This window comes from Polyodon spathula, chromosome 21 (assembly GCF_017654505.1).
Source record: "Polyodon spathula isolate WHYD16114869_AA chromosome 21, ASM1765450v1, whole genome shotgun sequence".
Classification (NCBI taxonomy): Eukaryota; Metazoa; Chordata; class Actinopteri; order Acipenseriformes; family Polyodontidae; genus Polyodon; species Polyodon spathula.
In genome coordinates this window covers 20,292,292-20,318,397 of record NC_054554.1, presented here as the reverse complement: position 1 = coordinate 20,318,397, position 26,106 = coordinate 20,292,292, and the positions used below count along the sequence as shown (strand labels likewise).

The 26,106-nt window shown below is 35.9% G+C and overlaps 1 protein-coding gene across 1 annotated transcript in view; it reads left to right on the top strand.

Annotated features, from left to right (window-relative positions):
* Positions 1-26,106, top strand: part of LOC121296195 (carbonic anhydrase-related protein 10-like) — a 201,598-nt gene that overhangs the window by 19,220 nt on the left and 156,272 nt on the right. The window contains exon 2 of the mRNA XM_041221473.1: positions 22,380-22,454. Coding sequence (XP_041077407.1) covers positions 22,380-22,454 — 75 coding nt within the window. The remainder of the gene's footprint in view (positions 1-22,379; positions 22,455-26,106) is intronic.

Below are 26,106 nucleotides of genomic sequence, written 5' to 3'. Positions count from 1 at the left end.
TATTCAAACACACCAGTACTCACATTAGAAGGCATGGAAACAGCAGGCACAATACATGGTAATGTTTTTACAAAACTACACAGTATATGTATCTTGCAAACATTGATTAAAACAAATAAAATTGTGAAACAAAATACAGTAGCCTCAATGCCAAGTTTCATTTCCCCTGCATATCGCTATCCATTCCTGAGATAAGACCTCAGTGGCAAAATATCACTACCCTAATATTTTGTTGCTGCTGCTGTGGTCCACCTGGCTGTAAACCAACCAAAAACCAGTTTTGAGTTTGCATCACATGTCACATGTTATGAAACCAAAAGCATTGATAAGGAACATGGAGCACAACAAATATATTTAAACGTCACTCATGTGTATGTGCTAGAGAAACACTGCGATGCAGATGTATGTCTAGGCCTTCAGGGGTGGTCAAGTAACAGTTTTAGTATTGGCATATTGGTATGTTTTGGAAGCAGACAGTTACTGTTTAATAGTGGTAATAGTGGTAAGTGGTATATTTAGGTTTTTAGCTTTTCTTTGTACCCATTGCTTGATTTATGAAGGTCAACAACCATTTGTCTCTTTTCATTTGTGTGTTCTTTACCTTTCCCCATGGTGATGGATGACAAATAGATTTTACATGCGTCTTACCTCATTTTTATACCCCAGTGAAACAGGAAGCCATGGAAGACCACAAAACAGTTCCTTAAGACTGAGACGTACTTAAAAAAAAAAGTAGAATGTTAATGCAGATTTAATTTTATTTGATTTTATTTATAAGAATTTTTAGGGGTGCCAATAATTTTGACACCTATCTTTATGAGAAAAAAAAAATTACTTGTTAAAAATAAACGTTCTCTCTGAGCAATTGCATTAGTATAAAAGAATCTAGTTTTCCCATATTTTTGAGCATAAAATATAGCTCATTACCTGTGTTGTTTATTTTATACAGCCTTTTTTGCTCATCTTTATCAAGGGTGCCAATAATTTTGGAGGTGCCTATATATATATATATATATATATATATATATATATATATATATATATATATATATATATATATATATATATATATACACACACACACACACACACAGTTAAAAAAGCGATATTAATAGCAATGATTCTGACATTGCTCAATTAAATATGTAATACATGTGAAAATAAAAAAATAAATCAAAATGGACACAATTTAACCCAAAGTTCCCATAATGTAGATTCTGTTTTCAGTGTGCTCTTTACATTGTGTTACTAAACTGTGGTGCAATTGTTTAATACTTCGGTTCTTTGCAAACAAGGTGTTGAGGTAACTATTGTGATTAAATGAGGACAATAAATAAAACAATTGATATATATAGTTATTATATACCAATTTCCTGTGACACTGTGTTGTTTTGAGAAGCTAAATACTGTGAATGAGGATGCAAATCAGTCAGTATTGCTTTATGAAATGTATAATATACAGCTGCTTCTCTGTTATTTTATCATTGCTTTTAATGTATTTGCCTTTAACAGCCTCTTTTCAAATCAGGGTGCTTCAATACTATTTTTTTTTGTCTCAGATAATAATTAGACATATTGTAGTTGAAATGTTCTATTTCAAATCTGATAAAACATTTTAAAATGACAAGGGCTGGTACAATAGGGCTGTGTCTATTCATTACAGCTTGATGATGGCTGTGTCTGTTACTACAGCTTGATGAAGGCAATCTGCCCGAAACATTGCTCTGTTTTTAACTTTGTCCCTTTTTAAATAATAGATAATTACGAATGGAAATTTGATCTACAATCAATTATGTTGTTACACCTCTGCATGCATCAATCATGTACACTTGTATACAAATTTGTATTGTGCAATAACCAATGCATTACTTTATTTACCACCATATTTATTCAGGTATACAAGTTCCAAAACCATCCTTAGCCTGTATCTGGTAAAGTAAAGGGATTTCACCTTCTCACTCTTGTTTTGAAGACTTTTACTAAACCAATGTATTCTATAGATTGGGTCCTAGGTAGGACGATTACCGAGTACTACGGTATAAACGACATTGAATTCCTACAATACTACTTATTGTGTCATTTTTAAAAATACTGTTAGTTTCAATAAAAATCTTAACATTCGGTAACTGTGATAATGAAAAATGGTACAGTGTGTGTTTCACGCTATCATTTTATTTAATTAAAAATCTTGTGAGATTTCAATTGATTCACTTTCAAAAGGATCTGTACTTCCATCCAAAGTGAAAGTTAAGACGAAACATGCAGCTGGGAGCCAGCGCCATGGATCAACCGCAAACCGAGGGAGAACATGTGAGTGAAGCAGATCTTTCAAATCCTGCAGTTGCAGAGGATGAAGAAGCGGGACTTGCACCTAAAATAAAAAGATGGTACTCTCAAGTTTGGGATTATTTTGGTTTTTTGAAAAAATTAAAAAGGAGAGCCATTTGGAGATGGAATGCCAATTTGTGTGGCTTGTAAAAAGTGAGTTGCAGCCAAAATGGGGAACACTTCTAACCTGTTCGCTTATTTTAGAGAACACCACCCAGAAAGTTACGCTGTTGCAAAAGGCCAGAAAAAAACTGCAGGAGTCCAGGAAAAAAAAACTGTCTATTGATCTCCCTATCAAACTGAATAATAATAATAATGTGAGAGTGGGTATTTATTACACATTGATCAATGAAACATGTTTTATTTAATCAGAAATGGGCTTTTATTTTCTTGTACAGTTACCGTCTCTTGCACAGTTCAGCTTTCTTTATCTCGCCATCTTAGATCTCTCACATCAGAATAAAAGGAAGTAACGTCCTGTCAATGTAATGCAGTAAACTAAGCAATTCTACCTTTAGAGTGAGTCCCCATAGTGAAACCCATAAGGCTTATATTACAAAAATAAAAGTTACTGATTCTATTACATATAAAATAGGAGTAAAACAAAGTAAATATGGTTAAATAATAATAATAATAATAATAATAATAATAATAATAATAATAATAATAATAATAATAATAACCTTTATTTTTATATAGCGCCTTTCATAGTGGTCCACCATTACAAAGAGCTTTACCAGATACGAGATTAGAGTGTGAACTATGCATCAGCTGCAGTCACTTACAAGAATGTCTCGCCCAAAAGACAAAGAGCTTAAGTGACTTACTCAGGCTCACACAATGTGTCGGTGACTGAACTAAGATTTGATCCGGGTACTTCCTGGTTACAAGCCAGTTTCTTTAACCACACAGCCTCCTATATCACTACTGCTACTCGTTGTTCATAATCATATTCTGCTATACAATAATATTAAACATTGAAATGCAGTTAATTCATATTTATAATCATTATTTTTTTGCTTAATGTGACCTTCTTAAATCTATGTTAGAATTATTTCATGGAATTTAATTACTTTAAACGTTCACTTATAGTATTGTGCAAATGTACAAAGTAGTTTTACTTTGGGGCAATAAAAATGTTATATATAAGTAAATTACTTGTATGTAATAAGTACAAATATGTAATATTTTAGAAATGTGTATTTGTGTGTGTGATAGCTAATTATATTTTTTTTTTGTTATTGAGTCCTTATGTAAAAAAAAAAAAAAAAAAAAACTATTTATATTTATATTTTTCCACTATAATTAAAATACACTTTGTAGTTTATAAGGATATCCAATGTAAAGTTGTACATGTATTTTCAGTGGGGTTTTTTTTTTGTTTTGTTTTGTTTTGTTTTGTTTTTATATATAGTTAATTGAGAAATAATATATATTGATTTCTAGGCAGACAGAGCAAATCCAGATGCAGATTTGGGATTGTAGAATGTTCAGCAACGGTGCAGCAGCCAGCTTACCATTTTGTAAAGTTTAGGAAGAGGTCAGAAATATGATTTTAATTCCAAGCAGGCTAAGGAGATCAACAAAGCTGTAGCTGAGTTTATTGCAAGGGACATGATTCCCATTTATACAGTGGAGAAGCCAGGTTTCAGAAATCTTTTGAAAAAGCTAAATCTCCGATAAGTCCTTCCAGGTCGTATCCACTTTATTGAGACAAAACTTCCTTGCATTTATGAGTCATTAAGAAAGGAAGTCAAAGAACGGTTTTCTCAAAGGGCTAATTATGCTGCAACTTTAGATGGAGAACCGTACAGGAGCTTAACTGTTCATACCATTGATGAAGACTGGTGTCTTCACTGTGATTGTCTTGAAACCATGCCTGTTCCTGAAAAACACACTGCAGAAAATATATGTGAAGCTTTTGAAGATATCTTGCAGGAGTGGTCACTTGACAAAAACAAACACAGCTGTCACTGCCGAGAATGAATCAAATAATGTCAAAGCCTTCGTCACCATTTCCAGGAATGAGCTGCTTTGGTCAAAATTTAAATCTTGCTGTGAACAAAAGTCCTTAAAATCAGGGAAGTGGAAGATGCTGTTAAGATCTGTAGAAACATGTTCTCTTCATTCAGCAGGAGTTGGATAAAGAAGAGGGAACCTCAAGAAGCAAAAGGAGCAAGGTGTTGCACAGCATTGGTTAATTGGAGATGATGTATCTTGCTGGGGTTCCACCAATTAACGCTTTTTAGAGCAGCAGGGGTCAATTTTTGCAGTCCTGGCAATGGATCAGACATCATGGAAATAGACACATTAGATGTCTTAGAAGATACTGCCAAGGTTTTGGGGCCAGTTAACAACTTTACAGACTCTCTTCCAGGAGAGTCTCATGTCACAGTTTCAGCAGTCAGACCAGTTCTAAATATCCTGGAAAACATTCTTTCAACAAACGAAGAAGATTGGCTTTTGGTTTTACAGATGAAAACTTCCAGAAAAAAAAAAATCTACTTTTACAGATATAAATTTGCTATTGCCAGTTAATCAGTGTTGCATCTTTCTTAGACCCCAGGTTTAAGAACAAATTTCTGCAAGAAGTGGCCACAGTAGCGAATTGGTCAGGGATATGGCTCCTGCCACTCTTAACAGGGACAACACAGCAGCTAGTGCCTCAAAATCAAAACACAAATCAAAGGGACTTGGGGCACTACTAAGGAAATGTTCTAATACTGATGTCTCCAATTCCCACCCATCAGATTTTGAACAGGCAGTGAAAGCTGAAATAGTCATCTATAAATCACTGCCTTCTGAGGATGTTGAAGGGAATCCCCTAGAATGGTGGAAGGCAAATCAGTGGCAGTTTTGTTTGCAGACTAAACTAGTAAAAAAAAATACTGTACCTCTGCATCTCTGCTTCAAGTGTCTCCTCTGAGAAGGTGTTTTGCTCTGGAGTTAACACATTCTCACACCATTGTGTAACGGTTTGGATTCTGAAAATAGATAAATAGATTATAGATAAATAAATTTTAAATGAACTGAAAAGTTGGAACAATGGACTTTGGAGCGGTGCCTGACCCTTTTATTTATTTATTTTTTAATTGACACAAAAACGACAAAAAAATCTTTCAAAAAAAGATTGAAATGAGCGTAATTTGTTCAATTATTTTATTTAAAATAAAAATGTGCAGCAGCGCTTTCACCTGTAGTACTTGTCTGTGTCTCTGCCACCTTCCTCTTAAAGCATCCTGTGCACTAATATTAAGTTTATGATGCATTTAACAACACGTCTATATGTATATACAACAGAATACAAAAGTTGATCAAACGATCATAATAAAATAAAATATTAAAATACCTAAATTTCACTTGGATTGAAGCTTAAGAAAACAAGTACAGCAAGTGGACATTACAGCAACAATTAAAAAAAAAAAAAGTTTTCAAAGAAACAACTGTTTCTTAATGTTTTCATTATTTTAATGTTTTAATGTTTTAATTTTTTATTTCATGAAGTTGATAAGATGTGATGGACCTAAATGATCACTTACTGATACCCTACTTTTAAACAGGAAAAAAGTACAGTAATTAAGTACACACTTTTTTTGTAGGTGCTAAAAGCAGACAAACCAGATTTTGCCAAAAATTAAAACCACTATTAAAGTATTAAAAATACTTTTGTATTACAGTTTTTTTTCAATTGCAATGGCAAAATTACCACTACTTTTATAACAGTAATCAAAATAGGTATCACAAACACCGAAACAATTCACACATTTGCAAAACGAGTCACACATTTCACCCCTTAACACACACAATGCAAAACCCTTAACAAGATCTACAACTCCCTTCATACAATTGCAATGCTAGAACACACAAGTTTAATTGGAGTGATTCGTCCCTGAAAATACAGGTATTATCTGCAGTTACCAATAAGTAGCATTCATTTATTTATTTAAACAAATAATCCACACCTGTAAACTCAATCAGCACTTCTGAATAAACATTTTTCACCTGTGAATGTTTTATTAAAAGTATATAAAAGTTAACTTAATCTTGCTTACAAGTTGCAGACTTTGTGGATTTGAAATGGCTGCTTGTGAGCGGAGAGAGAGAGAGAGAGAGAGAGAGAGAGAGAGAGAGAGAGAGAGAGAGAGAGAGAGAGAGAGAGAGACCGACCGACCGACCGACCGACCGACCGACCGACCGACCGACCTCAGCATATACTTGTTTCAAATGAAATGCGAGCAACAATAATTGATCACGTCATCAACCGGGGTGTGACAATGAGGGAAACTGGAACAATGTTTCAGCCAAATGTCGACTGTTCCTTCAATTATTTATACATATCACACTGAAAGTAAAACTACGTAAAAAAACGGTAAGTAAAACTAATTCTAATTGTACAAAATTACTCAAATTTCTACTTGCATTATTGTGATATATCCTTGTATGCTGTTACAGTATTGTATTTTGTCTCCATTATTTAGAATGGAAAGAAAATCTCCCAAGTGGCGGCCGTGGTCGCCATTTATCAGATGACCAAGAGATGGCCATTATCCATATGGTCCAGGCCAAAAATTATATTCGCATGCGAGAAATTCAGACCTGCATCAATGAAGATGAGGACATGTTCCAAGGAGTTCACAATGTGAGCTTGTCAACCATAGCCAGAGTGATCAAAAAGCATGGCCTCAGTATGAAATAAATTTACAGAGTGCCCTTTGAAAGAAACAGTGAGAGTGAAGAAATAGTGTTACCAGTAGGTTCCAGTAAGTTGAAATCCTTGATACAAAAGAGTACATGCCATTTAAAAGCAATTGATAATGTATTACTGTATAGAGTATATCATATTGCATGGAAATATAGGAATCACGATCTCAAAGTGATACTGTTCAGCAGTCAAACACTGTTCACACTTACATGGTACTCTTATACTGCCTGAAGTGAAGATGACAGGTTTGATACATGTGTCTGGATGGGATAGTAAGGTTGAGGTTTTATTGTGGTCTATTGGGGACAATAAAATTGGAAGGCATGGCTGATGTTCGCTATTTATTTTTTGTACACAGGCAATTATGGAGCTGGATGCCAGCATTCGACCTGTCAAATATATCTTCGAGGCAGGGTTCAACTTGTGCAAAGGGCGCCAGCGAGGCAGGCATAATTGGGCAGCATGCCACTGTGGACATCCTGGGACAGCGTGGAGGAAACCTCACCCTGTGTGCTGCTATAGGCCAAGATGGGATTCTTGCTTGCTGTTCAGTGATTGGTCCATATAATACTGACCAACTCCTTGCATTTCTTGATCTGCTTTGCGCTCCACTTGTTCAACCCAATGTGGACAACCAAAGAAACAATGAAAGAGGAGAGTCCACAGATTTTGCCATTGTATGGGACAATGTCAGCTTTCATGGCAGGTGCAGCTGTGGTTTGCGGATGATTTTTCATTACATTTTCTTCCACCATACCCCCCCCCCCCCCCCCCCTTCCTCAACCCAATTGAGGAGTTCTCCTGTTGGAGATGAAAGGTATACAATTGCCGCTTCTATGACAAGGTTACTGTTCTTCAGCCCATGGAGGCTGCCTGTGATGACATTGGGGCAGAAGCCTGTCAACGCTGGATATGTCACAGCAGGCATTTTTTCCCTCTGTGCATTGCCAGAGAGAATATCGGCTGTGATGTTGATGAAATAATGTGGCCAGAAATAATAATGTGGTGATGATGCTGAATGATGTTTACACTGTACATTCTTCACCAAATTGTAAATAAATTATTTCACTTTAATGCCTTTTCCTGTTATTTCTTATATTGTATATCTAAATATAAAAGGAGGAACATGCTAATAGGAACACAAATAATAATAGTATTGATAGTTCTGCAAGCAATGTTGCTATCTTCAGTTACATCCTTTGATGTATTGAGTTCAATATGTTTAAAAAAACACAAGTATTTTATTTTGGTTCAGTGGTTAATTGTAATGTCACCTTGTTTTAAATGTATTGATATGAGTATAACATAGCAAAGTGTGTATATGGATTTGACACACAATTTTGGAAATGTACGATGAGTTGTGCAAAGGTGCGATGTGTTTTGACCATTGTTTTCGGAGTACTGAAAGTTGTGCTTTAGCAAGTGCGAACTGTAAAGTCACCATTAATACCATGGTCCAAGACAGAGCATTTGGCTCAAGGCTGGACACTTTAAGCTGCGAGTTATTGGCATTGCTGGGTAAAGAAAGGTATGCGAGCACAAGGACACATTTTTGTCCAAGTTTTTTGTGGGCATTGTTTTGGATCAACTGACAGCCTGCAGAATTTTGAAGAAGTCATGTAATTCAAGTAAGAATCATTTGGCATCCTTGGTTTTTTATAGCAATGAATCTTTAAATCTGGCTTTTTATTACAAACCATTCTTCTTTGTAAAGTAAGGCTTATTTCTGGCTTGTTTAATTTCTGTATTTTAGTACATCATGTTACAAGTGGTGGGCAGATATGCATAATCTGTTTATTTGTTGTAGTACTATTAATTATGAAGTACTCTGAGATGACTGCTTTTAAGGGCACTGTACAAAATAAAGTTTATTATTATTATTATTATTATAAGTGGTGGGCAGATAGCCCGACGTAGCCGATCACATACATTTCTTTTTTGTTTTCTGTAATTTAAGACCTTCTTTGTTTAGTAATATTTTAGACATTAGTGTATTTTGTCTTTGTGTGTGCATTTCTATCTTTAGAAAGAATCACTTGCCTTTTCTTACAGTAGTTTTTTTTATGTGTGCTAACATTGTATTTTAGAGATTTCTTGATTGTGTTTGACATTATTTAGTGTGGTTTAACATTTGTCTACATTTTGAAATTCAGATGTTATTGATACTTGTAGTTTGCTTTCGTTTTGTAAGTCCTTTAGAATGGTTTAGTTATTATTTCAGATAGAGAAGAAAGCAGTTTGTGAGGTCGAAGTATTAGTTTTTGTCTTCAGTGTGATGCTGTAGGTTTCAAACGCTAAATCATAAGATCAGTATTATTAAATAAAATTTCTAGTAAAATTAGACAAACATGTTGAAGCTGACTGCAGTTCTGATATGCAAACTACAACTGCAATGAAACTGTACCTCACCAGCACGCTCTTTAAGAATGTGCTCTCCCACATCTTTGGGACTGGCCAGCCCAAAAGGAAAATATTAAAACATCACTGCTAAATGTGTTGCTTTTGTAAGTACAAATAATTATGAAAAAAAGTGTTTCTTGTGCTTTAAAATTCAACAGACATTGCCCAGGCCATTATTATTATTATTATTATTATTATTATTATTATTATTATTATTATTATATTCCAGTAAGAATGCTAGAATCCACCATTATTCATTGTGACCATTCCTTCCCAGTGTTCTTAAATTCCACCCAAAGCACCTCGGGTCTAACTATGTTGTATTTAATTGTTTAAAGTGATTTTCACATGACTGAGCAGTGTTGTAACATGGATCATTTACTGTGGTCCTTCACTTTAGCTTGAATAATGTAGCAATAAACAGATAGAACAATATAAAAATCAATGATCTGGTAATGTTTCACAGATGCTGGACACAAGAATCTTTTTAAGCTTTGATTGTTTTTTGTGTTCCACATCCTCCAATGCAATATGTGCATTCAGGGGCACCGCCACCAGGGGGGCCAATGGGGCCAGGGCCCCTGCACTTTTCCGACAAGAGGGGGAGAGTATTTAGTTTGGCCCCCTTAACTTTACTCTAATAAAGCTGCCAATTTTCTTTTTTTTTTTTATGTCCTCAGTGTAGCAACGTGGTGCTGTTGTATATTAACAGGTTTTTTTTCTTAACCCTCCTATTAGGTTTCAAGTCTATTTCACCTGACTATAGTTTCCAATTAGCTTAAATGCTATTTTTCTTTTCATTTTCGGTATAATATTTTATGATTTTTCTTAAGTTGGGGTAATAAACTTATACACAGAAAACAGAACCTTTGAGGTGACCAGTGGCATTTATCTATGTAGATTTGTGTGCAGGAATAAAACAAACTTCTTAATTTGTTATTTTATTATTATTAGATTTGTATTATTATCTCTGGAAATGGCTGCACCTGTTGTGGATATAATATATATATATATATATATATATATATATATATATATATATATATATATATATATATATATATATATATATATATATACAGCTCTGGAAAAAAAATTAAGAGACCACTGCAAAATTATCAGTTTCTCTGGTTTTACTATTTATAGGTATGTGTTTGGGTAAAATGGACATTTTTGTTTTATTCTATAAACTACTGACAACATTTCTCCCAAATTCCAAATAAAAATATTGTCATTTAGAGCATTTATTTGCAGAAAATGACAGTGTTGTCAGACCTCGAATAATGCAAAGAAAATAAGTTCATATTCATTTTTAAACAACACAATACTAATGTTTTAACTTAGGAAGAGTTCAGAAAAATATTTGGTGGAATAACCCTGATTTTCAAGACAGCTTTCATGCGTAATGCAAAGAAAATAAGTCTTTCACATTGATGTTGGGTGACTTTATGCCAACAAAAATTCAAGCAGCTACTTTGTTTAATGGCTTGTGACCATATCTTCCTTTGGATTCCAGAGGTTTTCAATGGGGTTCAGGTCTGGAGATTGGGCTGGCCATGATAGGGTCTTGATCTGGTGGTCCTCCAATCACAGCTTTGACCATGTGTGGCATGGAGCATTGTCCTCTCAATCCTCAGAGTTGGGGAACATTGTCAGAGCAGAAGGAAGCAAGTTTTCTTCCAGGACAACCTTGTACTTGGCTTGATTCATGCGTCATTCACAGACAAATCTGCCCGATTCCAGCCTTGCTGAAGCACCCCCAGATCATCACCGATCCTCCACCACATTTCACAGTGGGTGCGAGACACTGTGGCTTGTAGGCCTCTCCAAGTCTCCGTCTAACCATTAGACGACCAGGTGTTGGGCAAAGCTAAAAATTGGACTCATCAAAGATGACCTTACTCCAGTCCTCTACAGTCCAATCCTTATGGTCTTTTGCAAACCTCAGCCTGGCTCTTCTTTGCTTCTCATTGATGAACGGCTTTTTTCTAGCTTTGCACGACTTCAGCCCTGCCCCTAGAAGCCTGTTTCGAACCGTCCTCGCTGTGCACTTCACCCCAGCTTTTATTTGCCATTCTTTTTCTAGGTCATTTGATGTCATCCTATGGTTGCTGAGTGACATTCGAGTGAGTTGGCGGTCATCCTGGTCAGTGGAGAGTCTTTAAGCCCTCTGCCGGTCTGTAGCTTTGTTGTCCCCAGTGTGTGCTGCTTGACCTTGTTCTTATGAACCGCCGTCTTTGAAATTTTAAGGATGGAAGCAACCCGACGCTCGTTGTATCCCTCTGCTAGTAAAGCCAGAATTGAACCCTTCTTTTCCTCACTCGAAACTTTCCTTTTCAACTCTTTGGGCATGGTCAATAGTTATTTTTTGATTCCAATTACTTTTGAGGTACTACTAGCACTGTTTTGCCATCCAGCTGGTCCTATTGCAAGAGGATAGTGATGACCACAGGAGTGGTTTTTATACTTTTCCTCGATAAATAAGATTTGGTTCAGGTGATCCCCTAATCAGTTCCTCATTCAGTAGAATGAGGTGTGCCTGTGTTGGAATTCAAGACACTGGAATGGAATAGCTGCCATACATGTAGTAGTGCTGATTTAAGAAAAAATTTGCAGTGGTCTCTTAATTTTTTCCAGAGCTGTATATGCAGAGCCTAATTTTCTCAGTCAGTATTGCAACAACTGGTAAAGACATTCCTAAATGAGGAGTTCCCAGGTTGGCAGTCAAACAAAATTTAATCACAGTTCCTCGTCTAAAAGAGAGTAAAAGAGTAAAACCTTTGCAAATTAAAACATTTAATCAATTTAAGGCTGTTTTAATTAGTTTGAAATTACATTGGGTCAATATGACCCAAAACATAACAAATGTACCTAAATTCAGAACGTAATAGGAGGGTTAAACGGAGGTTAATTTAAATTAGAACTCACTTTCTATGGCTATGGGAAAGGAAAACAGAAGGGAACATAACAGTTTATTAGCTGGATGTGGCCAGATTGAATCAGCATAACCGGTCTGCATGACAGAAAGTGGATACCCACCAGAGTTTATTTAATCAGGTAATTTTTATTTTTTATTTTTTTTCTGTAGACCTTACAGTTCTATAATTAAAATAACTGATATAATTGTGCGAAGCAAATACTAATCGGTTCAGATTTAAACAGTGAGAGAAAGTAGCATGTAAGGGTTTGCATGACCACGTTTGTTTTATTGTTAAGAAACAAGCCTGTGGTAATCTATTTATTTAGATACGTGCGTGCAGTTTTGTATAAAATTAAACTGCACATTTTTTTTCAAAATAGCCTACAAAAGATATAGCACTGCTTTATGTCCCACGTTGTCCCTCTGATTTATTGTGCAACACAAGACGAACACCCTTAAGGACCTTCTTCATTTATAATCCAGGTCAAACTGGATTTAATCCAAGCAGTTGTTTCTTCACTTGTTTCGTTTGAATGGTAAATTACCCCAATCAACACCAATGACCCCCACCTGATTGATAGCACCTGGTTTCTGTGGAAAGCTGTTCAAATAATTGGTTCATGCAGCACTGAACCCCACCTCTGAAAAGTTTGATTTAATGTTTCCATATATTTTGTCGACTTTATATTGAATTTATCCACACCTTTATTTTTTAGTGACAAAAGATCGACAGAGGATTTCAGTTGAAGTCCATAGTGGAGTGGTCTATGGTGCATGATTTTATTTATTTTTGTTTTGGTAATGTATCAGTTCAATAAATGTTGATTGTCATTTCCAACATGTAAAACTGAAACATGCATTCATATGTCATAAACATGCATTCACTGTCATCAGTGGTAGCCTTTCATTCTTGAAAATGCCAAACACGATTGCAGCGTTGTAATAGGTGAAAAAATTAATACAAATAATTGCCTAATGCTAATGTTTTGATCTTATTAGAAACAATGTTAAAATGTTATTAATGGTTCTAAAGTAAAACTAAAATGGATCATTCACTTTGGTATTTGGCCTGGAAAACATTATTACTTACCTTGAAACTTGAGATGGGTTTGAAGATATTAGCACCATTTAGTGTGCATGATGAAGCGTGTTCCGTTGCCACTTCTGTAACTGCAGAAATATTCTACAATTCCAGTAATGCTATAGCCTTAGTGCAAGTCCACTTTGCCCATGCACTTATTTTGTGCACTTCAAAGAGAAAATAATGTGTTCTTGTTGATGTGTAGTGTAAAAGAGAAACGTTCTCAGTACACTTGAAGACAAAAATGTACTCAGTACGTCTGCAGTGTGAAAGAGAAATTATCTGATTAGGTTTCCCCTGGAAAGAGTTGAGTTCACTAGGTAAGTGTGCTGTACTCTGTACATTTACAAGTGTAGCCAGTGTGAAAGCGCCCTGAGAGGCACAACACACTTTAAAATAATATTTAGCATATTTATATACACTCTAGGTAAGTGTGCTGTACTCTGTACATTTACAAGAGACTAAATCAGTGTGATTTATATTACCTGTTACCTTTGTCATTCAATTTCTGTTGTTGTATGTAAAGTAAATATACTATAAAAATACTGATACTGAAATTAGTGGTTGCAGCTACGAGTCATAGACCCCTGATAATAAAATTGCGAAAAAACCTGCTGCTGCACTGGTATTATTTGTTTTTAAATTGTTACCAATGTTAAAATAATTAGAAGTTACCTAAATAAATAACTTGTTACATCATTACAGAACCCCCGACCCGCCCACATATTACCAGCAGTACCATGCTACTCATGATGTCATTTTATGTTCTGTACAGGTTCCATAGATAATCATACCTAAGCTACATTTTCATTTGTTGTTTGTCACTGAATGTAAAATACTGCAAATAAAATCAGAAACGTGACCAGAAATATAAATCTTTATGATTGTGTCTGTCCCTAACTGTTAGAGTCAACAGACTATACTACAATTTTATTTGGGGCAGTTTTACAGAAGTCCTTTACTATTAGTTCTGTGGATTGTAAAGTTCCACAGTCATGAGATACTATAATTATAAAATTTGTTTTTGAAACCTGATGAATTTGTGAATCAGCTGGGCACATGGCCCAGAAGGTACAGCCTGTGTGTCTGTGATTCTGCGGACTAGTTGTATTGGAGTCTTGGAACTCCCTTAAGTCAGTTTAAAATGAATGTGACCCAAGTCCAAAACTTTGGGGGCAGTATATAATCCCAATTATATTTCTATTTCAGTTTTACTTACGTTAATGGTTGTCAAGTTTGTAATCCCCACCCCCCACCCCCACCCAAAAGAAAAACAATATCTTTATATAGTACTGTGGAAGGGTGGTGGGCAATTCACTGACTAGGGATAGGACAGTATAAAATTTGCACAGTATGATAACCGTTAAAAAAAATACTGTGTTAACCTTAATATCATGGTATACAATACATCATGCAAGTTATAAAATAAATGAAGAAAGACTAACGTAAATCACTTAAATTGCTGTAATTCACAAAAAAAAAAAAAAGTATTTTAATACTAAAATGTGTTATTGGATTTATAGCTACACGTCACAACATTGCACAAGTAAGCTTCCAATGATTATTACACATGTGGAGTTTGTAAAAAAAAAAAAATTCTTCACTTACCTAAGAAAATTGGAACACTGTTATAACTTGTTTAAACAAAACTAAGTTGATAATAAGTAGGCTATCCTGCTGCAGTCGCGGTTCTGTGCTAACTTTAATTGAGATAGTCATGTTCTTATATTTGTGCCGTTCTGCATAGAATCGTGGAGATGCGCTGTAGACATCACTCAACACCCATATAGCCCAGCACAGCTTTGAAATGTTACTGCGGGATGCTGGCTGCAGCTGTGAACCAAAGGGACAATGCAAAGATCACGAGTGACCTGCTAATCATAATGCAAATAACCACTAAAAAACTACTGCTGCCACCTTGTTAGCGGAGGCAAACGACATTTTATTATACAATTAAGCCATGAACAGCCTTGTCATCGCTATATAAAATAAATCTATCAATCATTTAAACAAACACAATGTACTAAATCCGTGATAAGTGATGTATCATTTTACCATAAAATTAATTACATCAAACTGACTGTTGATAATTCAGACAAATGTAAATATAGCATGTTGAAAATGTATGCTGTGCTGCTAGGTTTGGAGAAGACATTTCTCTAAAAGCTGCATGTGACGTCAGAAAGACAGCAGCTAAGAGCAGCCAGCACAGCAGCTCTGGGTAACAGAATGCAGCAATTAAAACATGTATTTTGTGTCGTTGACAGTTTCCTTCAAAACCATTGTCAAAATAAACAGTGTCAGTTCACAAAAAGATCTTCCTAAGACACTTTGCTAAAGCTGTAAAGCTGAAAGTACCATTGCTTGATTTATAAGAAGAGTGTTTGCAGTTGAAAAATGCATTAACCATTGTATAAAGAAATAACTGTACTGTAGAATAAAAGGAAAGGTATTACTACTGTAATGTCCCTAAACCAAAAAACCAGTATACCAACCCATCCCTATCACTGACACACAGGAGACAGAAGAATGTACTTTAAACACAGCACAGGTGCCCAGTTCTATTTATTTATGTTTTTTTGAGCTGGTAATGATTTATTTTAGCCCACAGAGGGCACTGTTGCCCATGGCCTGAGCAGGGTTGTCCGGGTTTTTTGCTGGCCGAGGGCGACAGCTCTGGATCGTGTTAGCCGTTTAGTAATAAACAAACAAACAGTACCTTTAGAGAGACAGACAAAACACTCAAGGTAATAATCACAGTATCAGTCCTTCACATAAACATCACAAGGAACAGATCTCCTCACTATGTCCCTTTTATATACAGTCAACCATGACCCTTTGGTTAACAAGTGCACCGCTTCTTCAATCCGCAAATGCCACACTGTTAACCTTCTGGGTCAATGATTTAGTGTACGGCATCTCAGTCCTCTTCTAGATGGCCGACTTCCACCTAACCCTGGGAATTAACTGTCGAACCATCCAGTCCAAGGTAATCTGTTCCCTTTACTCTGTGCCCTCACAGGCTGTGAAGGCGATCCAAACACCAAGAATCATTCAATCTTTGTCACAATCACCCAGGAATAATGTATACCGAGCATCAAAAGAAACTTCACTACTATAACACATACATTTTCGAAAAAAATAAGGTGTATAAATGGACATTGAAGAAATGTTTTTGGTTTCTTTTTAAACACTTGATAATTCATCCTTGACCATGCCATGCTTGAGTGACTGTGACTGAAGCATATGCACTTAATCTCCTAGTGAGACAGTTGATTGGACACTGGATATGGCATGATTTATGCTGTTGAATTGCAAGCTTGAATAAAAGCTTTTTGCAGCATCTTCTAGTCTTCCAGCAGTTCCGCTCCTCCCACCTACCCACCCTTTCTTAGTTTGTGATGGGGAGTGTCCCTGACTGGTCATGTGTCAGAGAGACATGTCGCTGTCTGGGTATTGTAACCTGATTCAAATCTACCAATGGCAGGAGAGAGAGTACATCTGTTTCAAAGCTTGTCCCAGTTATGATCAGGTCAGACTGATTGTCGACTTTTGGGGGCTCTGTTCATGCTTATCCTGTTTCCCAATATTACCTGTTTTTTTTTTTTTTTCTAATTTAGTTGGTGCCAGTTTTTTACCCTGGTTTTTCTCCCCAATTTTGTATGACCAATTATTATCCATTTCCTTGGCTCATGTGGAGTGCTTTTACTAGATGCGCCACTCCAGAGCTTTTGTTTTGATTTTAGTTTGGCGATTACTCCTGTTGTGGAGATATGATCTCACTAAACTCTGGGAGGTTTCCTTCTTCCACCGTGGGTTGCTAACAGGTTCCCCTCCTGTTGGCTGCTTGTGAGGCACAACTTTCTTTGTGTTTCCACACGATCTGTGCTATTTTTCTAATTTCTTGGCTGCTCGTGTGGCCATAATCTACAAGTAGCATAAGGTTTTCCCTGTCTGCAGAAAACAAGTTAGCAATAATCAATCTTTTAAAGAAAATGTCCTCTTCCATTCCTGGATAATTTTGTCAAGAAAAATACATGTTTCTCAACCTTTTCTAATAATTCCTGGGACACTCATTCTCTTTTTGCCTGATCTGCAATGCAGCCCTCTCATTAGCGACTCTCTCCAAGTTGACTGAGAACTCTAATCAGGGCTTGACACAGCTGTGTAAAGTTATCAGGAATTTCTAGCTTCTGCCTAAAAATTCATCCACGTAGTGTAGGGTCACTCATGATTCAAAAGAGATGCGATTTTTCAAGCTCTGTATCTTTTGGCATAAACTGCAGGGCAAAATTCTAATCTTTAAATGTACGCTGCTATGCTATGTGGATTTGAGGGAACAAATGTTTCTAGCCAATTCTTTCACTTGTTGCCAATCTAAGCTTGGATCCCCTTCTCTATGAGGTAGTCTGACCAGCGAGCGGAAGAATGGACAGGCTGAAATCAATTTCGCCGTGGTCTGTCATGCTGCTACCAGTAGAATTTGCTGTTATGCGAGAATGTCTCCCAGGCTGACAGCAAGAGATCAACATTTACTGGGAATGATGGGATTTGTTTGAGAGATGCTGCAAGGCAGGAAGATTGAAAATCATTCCCCTTTTCTTGTACGTCTTTTGACCGCAGAGGGTCAGTCTGTTTAACACAGCTGTTTCTCATTGTTTGCACTCTGTTTGGCAAAGTAAGCTGATCTCAAAGACTGCTTTGCTTCGATCACAGTACACAGTGACTTTTGCAGACTATCTCTCTGATTTACCAATGCGTCAAACTTGTTTTCCAAAGCATTTTTTTCACAGACCACCAATAAATATTTCAAATTTAACTAATCTCTCTCCTGAATTATCACCTCACTGATTCAGGTATAATTAAAACTTCTACTTCTTTTGCAGTTGTTATTTCAAACATATTAGTTTGTTCACACTCAACATTTTTAGCTTTCGTTAACTCCTTTAGAGTAAATGTCAACTGCTTCGACCATTTCCACCTCCTATCCGAACCCAGGATCTAATTTTTAACAATTTTGGACAGCGTTTCTTTAATACCTATCACAAAGACGGCTGTAGTGGGTGACGTCTGACCAGAGACAGGGACCATCACAGAAAAGACAAAGACGTGGAGTCTGGTGAAGCTGAGTGCGCTCAGCATTTAATAATTAAACAGACAGAAAATAAAAGGTTTTAAAGACAAACAAAACACGGCACTGGTAGCCAAAACAAAGAGACAAACAAAACTGACTACACAGACAAACATGGTGAGCTGTTATTATTATAACTATTACCTCCATCTCCAATCCCGTTCTCCACTCATCGAACACACAAGCCCGAGTGAGTGACAACATGCTGCTTTTATACAGTTGTACCGAGACTCGATTGCTAATCAATCATTCAATTGGAGTCTTGGTTAAACTGCACGTGAATTTATTTAGTGCAATTCCCCGTGCTCACATATTATTACATTTTACCTGCTCGTGAAGTGCTGTGCAATCCTCATGCCTAAATACAAATATACATTTTAAACACTTGTACTCATTATCCGTATTATATCCAGTGTACCAACTGTAATACACCAATATTAACAAAGCAGTACCAGCAACATAATTATATCTAATTACTTTCAACCAAAATCTACTTGCAGTTGATTTAGTGTGCACAGTATAACTCACACACAGACATCAGATTTGGCAGAAAAAGCAGGCCACGCTCAGTCTCTCTGTCGACTCAGTTTGTGAGAGGAGTAGTACCATTTCATTTTTGTATTTGAACGTGTGTTTAAGAAATTTCTATTGTCAATGGAATCCAGTTAATTTCAGTCTATGATCTCCCAGAAGAGCCTCCAAAATGTAGTGAATTAGGTATACAATTTATTTAAATATAAAATGTAGTCTCTAGTCACCCTCTCAGGGACGTCACATAAGAAATGAGATATACCATATTTAAGTCCTGGATCATGTAAATCTCAGATTCCCGTGACAATAACTGACATTCACACAATGTTGCAGAAATATAAAAATAGTTTAAGAATAAAAAGGTGTGCACAACTAATCTAATATTACAGAAAGGAAAAGCTATTAGAGATATGCGTGAATAGTATACAGTTCATTGATTTCATAGTCAAACAATTACAATGACCATAATGTCATTAGCTTACATGGTTAATATACTAATATTAAAAATGTCTACTTTGCATTAGTTTCTTCAATACCCATTCAATTTCATTGTAATTCATATCAATATGCGCTGAATCCAACATTCAAGTACCTAATTTAGCAAATTAGTTTTATAGTGCTAATTTAGTTTAGTCGTGATGTACAAACTAATAGTGTTATCAACCTCAATTGATTATATATTCAAAATGAACTCAGGAATGGGGCAATGATAAAATTCTCTGCATCTATGACTTTGGAGTTGCATATCTCAGCAAACAAAATACTTTTCGTACACACTCTAAACAGGAAGTTATATTCCAAGAACAGTTTATCCACTAAATGGATAGCATTTGCTAAAGTTAATTTCTCGAGTCAGAGTATTTAATATGCTATTCACAATGCATTGCAATTTGAAAGTTATGTGGTTCTGTCACAAAGACGGCCAAGTGGGCGGCGTCAGAACCAGGAAGGAATGAAATATACAAAGACGATGATGTGAAATGAAATGATGAAGACGCCTGTTGGCGCCGGTTTATTACAAAATAAAAGGTTTAAACATACACGAAAACACAGGACACGGCACTCTACGCCAAAATAAATAGACAAACAAAAACAGACTAAACTTAACAAAACGGTGCACGGACAGACACTGACAAACACGGTGAGCAGATACTTTCTGTTATTATTATTATTATTATTATTATTATTATTATTATTATTATTATTATTACTACTATACTTATTTCCTCCGTCTCCAATCCCGTTCTCCGCTCACCGAACACCCAACCCCCAGTATGTGACAACGTGCATCTATATATACTATTGTGCTGGGATTCAATTACCAATTAATTATTCACTTGAATCCCAGCACGTGAATTAATAAAGTGCAATTCCCCGTGCTCACATATTACTACATTTTACTTGCACGTGAAGTGCTGTGCAATCCTCGTGCCTAAATACACATATACATTTTTAAACACTCGTGTTACACAGACCCGTTTATATCCCGTGTACCAATGTCTATACACCAACATTTAAACACACCACACGCAACACATAACAGATAATATACACAGGGGCGGGCACTTTGTTACAGGTTCGTAGAAGTGTTCTTGTTGCAATTCTTCTGTGCAGCTAGTACATGACCTTAGGCCCAGCTGCTGTCTATGCTTCTGTCCGTTTTGTGGAGCGACGTGGAAACCAAGACCCGTTTTCAGATCAAAGCAGAGTCCTGTTTATTGTTTCAGCCTCTGATAAGGCAAAGAGTTAGGGCTCATTTCAAAGCTGATTTCAGCCTTCTCAGAGAATTATTTTAGCCATTCTTCAGAACATTGGTTCTCTATGCCTTCTGTGAATTCAAGCACTCATGCTCCCATGACTTCAGAAACTTTCTGCAGAGCAGTTTAGCTTCCACCTCGTTCCTCCAAACTCCAAGCCACTTCCTCTCAGCATGACTTTCTCTTGCCTGGAGCCTTGTTTCTCCTGTGGGGAGCTTCCTTAGTGCAGGAAGCATGAGTTTTGAAAGTCGCACGACTGCTTTTTTTGTTCTCTCCAACCCTGTGATTGGTTAGTTTGTTTATTTTGGGCTGTTCACGAGCCCATGTCGGGTGTATCCGGACAGCTGTTTTGCCCCCTGTCAGCTGGATTTATGAGATGGGCTGTTTTCTGTCTGAGGTGTCAAAGCACCCAAAACTGTCTGGCTTGCCTTGTGCGTCGGCGTCAAATGATTCATTCAGCGATGGGTGTGGGGGCCTTTTAAAAAACATTCTTCTGTCACTGGGGAAGTTTGTGGCCAGAATCCAAGTAGACAGAGAATGGCTTAGAATCCCCCCCTCTATATATTTCAATTCTGTTAATTTCAAACACAGAAATTATATTATGACGCACTCTGACGCTACAGTACACTGATATACCCGACATTGTTCATTTGTAATGTCTCGACATTAATAAAGCAACTACAATGTAGTATTACAACTACTTTTGAGATGGGATAATTTCACAAATCTGATGGACCCCTGGGACCAATTCAATCGGATATGACAGGTTCTACTGTAGTTTATGCATTTATCTTATAGAAGTAGAGTGCATTTATATTATCATCTTGTACCTTGTATTTAAATTTTACCTGATCTTCCCAAGAGGCAATAGACACATTTGACACATCCTGGCTAAAGCCAGAATAAAAGAAAAGAAAATCATTGACCTATTCATTGACATATTCTGTATGACTGATGCCATCTGCATAAATCCAAATACAATTATTGGTTTCCGAGTAAGAGTACGAGTAATGGGTTCTGTGCACACCCCTACAATATGCAATTTATTTGTATTGAGCTTTTGTGCTTTGTTCTTTTATACTTGCTTTCAGAACACAACCCGTTAAAGTCCACCACCTTCTAAACCGGTTTCTTGTTTCCTATTAGGTTTTTCATTATTGTCTCTATTCTAAGAGCACCTTTGGTCGACTCTAATGTACAAGGCAATATCCGAGAAACCTTGACCGTAATTCCAGGTCATATCCTTTTTTTGCTGTTGAAACAATACCTAGCCAACCAATTATAAAGTGCAAATCCTCTGTAATGTAGCTTTGCTTGTACAGCTCCCACACCATGGCAGGTCTTATTTCCATACTAATGGAGTAAGGAACAGATGGTGCAACATATTCTGAAAAGCTTTGTATAAAAGCTACCCAGTTCACAAATTGTGTCCCACATTTTTTTATGTAAGCACTAATTAATGGGTTGCAATGCCCTTTGTGAACGTTTTAATGTATAAAAGCAATATGTATGTCTGTCTTCTTTTTCAGCTCAGCAAAATTCACCAAAAATCAATGAAGGTTGGTGGGCTTACAAAGAGGTTGTCCAAGGGAGCTTTGTTCCAGGTACGATTTCATGTATTTTGCTTGTGAATTTATCTGCTGATAAACATGTTACAGAAAAGAAGCCACTAAAGCAGTGAGCATTAAATATAGAATTGGAGAGTAAGATCAATTTGATGATCCTCTGAGGAGGTATACAAATCATGAGTTACTATTTGGTGCATAAGTCGCTCACTACTGTATGTGTAATTGGTTGCACATTAAGACAATAGTAGAATAATTGTTTGTATGTTTTCTCTGGAATAATCATTTGAAATGGTACAACAAAAATATCTATAGTCCTTCTATTGACCATGGCAATGAGTTATGTTCTAAATTTGAACCGGTCAGCAAGGGCAAAGTATATAATCATTTAACGCAAGTTAGTGTTACTAAAAAAGCAGGTGCAAATGGGATAGAACCAGAATTCTTTAAGTTTGCTGCTTACACTTTGAATAGTCCACTATTCAAAATTAAAAGTTAATTAACATGTCACTGGTGTCTGGTGAAATGCCTCATCAGTTGATATAATAGCTATAATATCTCCCATCTTAAAGTTGGGATTGTTACTGTCCTTGTCAATTATAGGCCAATATCTGTCTTACCAGTTCTATCATAATTGAAAGAATTGTCCAAATTCAACTGACTGATTGTTTAACAAATCATTTAACTAATTGCCAATCTGGTTTTAGAAAAGCTCATTCGACAAACAGAATTGCTGAAGTTAACAAATGATATATACCGAGCTACAGAGAAAAAGAAAATAACTGGTGTAATCTTTATTGACTTCGAAGACCTTTGATTTAGTTAATCATAAGATATTTTAAATCACCCAGCTACCCATTTATTTTGGCAATTTACATGTTAAACATGCTCACTTTTTGCAGATTTTTCATTCTTAGCTCTAAAATAAGCAATTTGGACAGTTTTCAAAACAATTGCTATATATATATATATATATATATATATATATATATATATATATATATATATATATAAATATATAAATATATATTATTTTTATTGTGATTATGATAAACGGAAATAAGGTATTTCAATAGAACTTAAGCAAAAACAACAACATTTTTTCCAATGGCAGCATTATATTAGTATAAATAATATAATATGTTATAATACATAACAGGTATATCACTTTATAGAAATTATTTTTGAGTGATAGATTTCAAAGCAGACACACTTCAAACGCTCAATGTTAACATCTTTACCTAGCACATATACACATCATTTTCAATCACGCCATACAGTATCTTGCCGTTTCATAGCACTGTTTTATTAATTATTATCTGTGAAGTGTAGGTACAATAAATAAATAGGTTGTTTTGACCAGAACCAAACCTGACAAGGCTTCCTTACAACCTGTAATACCAACAAATAAATAAAGAAATGTCCTTGTTGTATTATCTGTAGACACAGAGGCATCCATTTTTCATTCAGCTGGGTATATACAGTCAATGGTCTGCAGAAAAAGTTCTGTAAATATGTATGCGGTTGACACAGGTTTACTGTAGCTCTGACAATGTCCATGATTTTACTAAGACACTACAGATTTTTTTTTTTTTTAACTTCAAGATTGGTTTGTTAAATATGGTTTGATTTTAAATTTAAACAAAAAAAGGGCAAATATCATGTTATTTGGTTTAGAGAAAATGATACAAAACAAATTCCAATTTTATTATTGTTACTTGTAATATACCTTTAGAGAGACTCCTTCCTTTAAAATATTTAAGTGTCAGATTGATAGAAGTCTTAAATTTGAAAAAAAAAAAAAAATGTAGTAAAATTGGGAGAAAACTCAGATTGCTGCATGGCCAGTGTCATTGCTTAAATTTTACATCAAGGTTTAAAATTAGCTAAACAACTTTTGTTTCCTATTCTGCTCTAAATTGATGCTATTTATATGATTGCTTTCACTGGAATCAGATTCTTTTTAAAAGGGGCGCTTAAACTATCTGTTTGAGTAATCTATTCCAGGAGTTTACCTGTGATTACAGCTTACGAAATGTTTGTGGTACCAAATATTTTAAAATACTGTTGGTAAGAAGTGCTACTGGAAGGAAATCTTTTGCTGCAGTTTCAGATTGGAATGCATAGGACTTAGATCAGAAATTTCCCACCATCAATTAAAAAAAAAATGTTGTTTCATGATCTGAAGAAGCCCTGTGTATGTATATGATGGTGTGTATAGTTTTAAATGTGTATTCATGTGTTTTATGCGATTGTACTTTGCTGCTGTTGGATGCCGTTGTAAACAAGATAATTATAGCGCTCATGGCCTTTTTCCAGTAACATTTTTTAATCTAAAATAAATCTATATACCATTTAGATTGCAAACAGGAAGAGATGAGCTACATTTTAAATAGATTTGCTACTTCTAGAAATGTATCAAAAGAATATTTGCATGGTAATTGGTTGTTCATTTTGTTTGCTATTTTAAAAAAAATACATTTATATCCATGGTAACTGCCCTCTAATATGTAATCCTATTGGTCAAAAAGAATTCCATTTTTGCTATGAATGTGTAGTGAGAAAGTGACGGGGTACATCCTGCCTCTGTGTTTTTGTATTATTATTGTTTAATGTATTTGTGTTTATGTTAATTAAATGTAGCTGGCAAGGACAATGTTTGTTTCTCATTTGTCAGACTACATCCCGTGAGAATGCATTGTTTGCAAAATTGGCTGTGCAGAATGTGATCGAGGGTTAAAACAAGGTAATTGATAACTAGTCAATCCCCTCGACCACTATAAAAAACGAGCAGCTTTTGCTGACCGGAGTTGTGGGTTGTTGGAGTAAAGGAGACGAGAGAATAACAAAATACCTAAAACCAATTGTTATTTGTGCTGGATCAAAACCAGCATGACACTTGTTTAAATTATTGTGTCTGTTTATTTTGGCCACTGTGCCATTTTGTTTTGTGTTTTTGTTTGTTATTTTGATTCATTAAAGTCAGAGCACATTTGCAACTCATCCCCACAGTACAGTTGTGTTGTGTGTATTTCCTGGTCAGTAATGCCATGTGGCAGTGTGCCCCACCCCTGTGTGTATTTTATGTTTATATGTTGCACGTGGTGTGTTAATGTTGGTGTACTTCAGTTAGTGAATTAGTGCTCGTGGTGCAAATACAGTTCTCCCTGAAACAAGGGAAGTGCTGGTGTTCGGTTTTGATGCTGGCTGTCGGCTGCAGCTCCGGATTGTGTTAGTAGTCTAAATAACAAACAGTTTTTACTTGAGACGAGACAAACACAACTCCCACTTTTCACAGGCTCTTTTAGGTTATTTTCAAACCATTTACAAAAGAACAGATCACTTTTACTACATCCTCTATTTATACCCTCCCTCATGACCCCTAGGTTAAAGAGCGCATCCGCTCCTCTTATCCATGGATGCCACTCCATTTCTCGTCCAGGTCATTGAGTTCGGGTACCATAGCTCCACCCCTTATCTAGATAGCTGACTTCCACTTACCCTGGGAATAAACTGTCATGCCATTTAGTCCAGGGTACTCCATTCCCTTTGCACGGCACCCTCGCAGGTCGGGAAGGAGATCTAACACCAAGAACCATTCGATCTGTAACAGCTCTTTTATTTTGAATGTTTTGTTTAACCTTTTTATTATCTCTATTAATAACAAAAGCACAACAGTACTTTCAGTTAC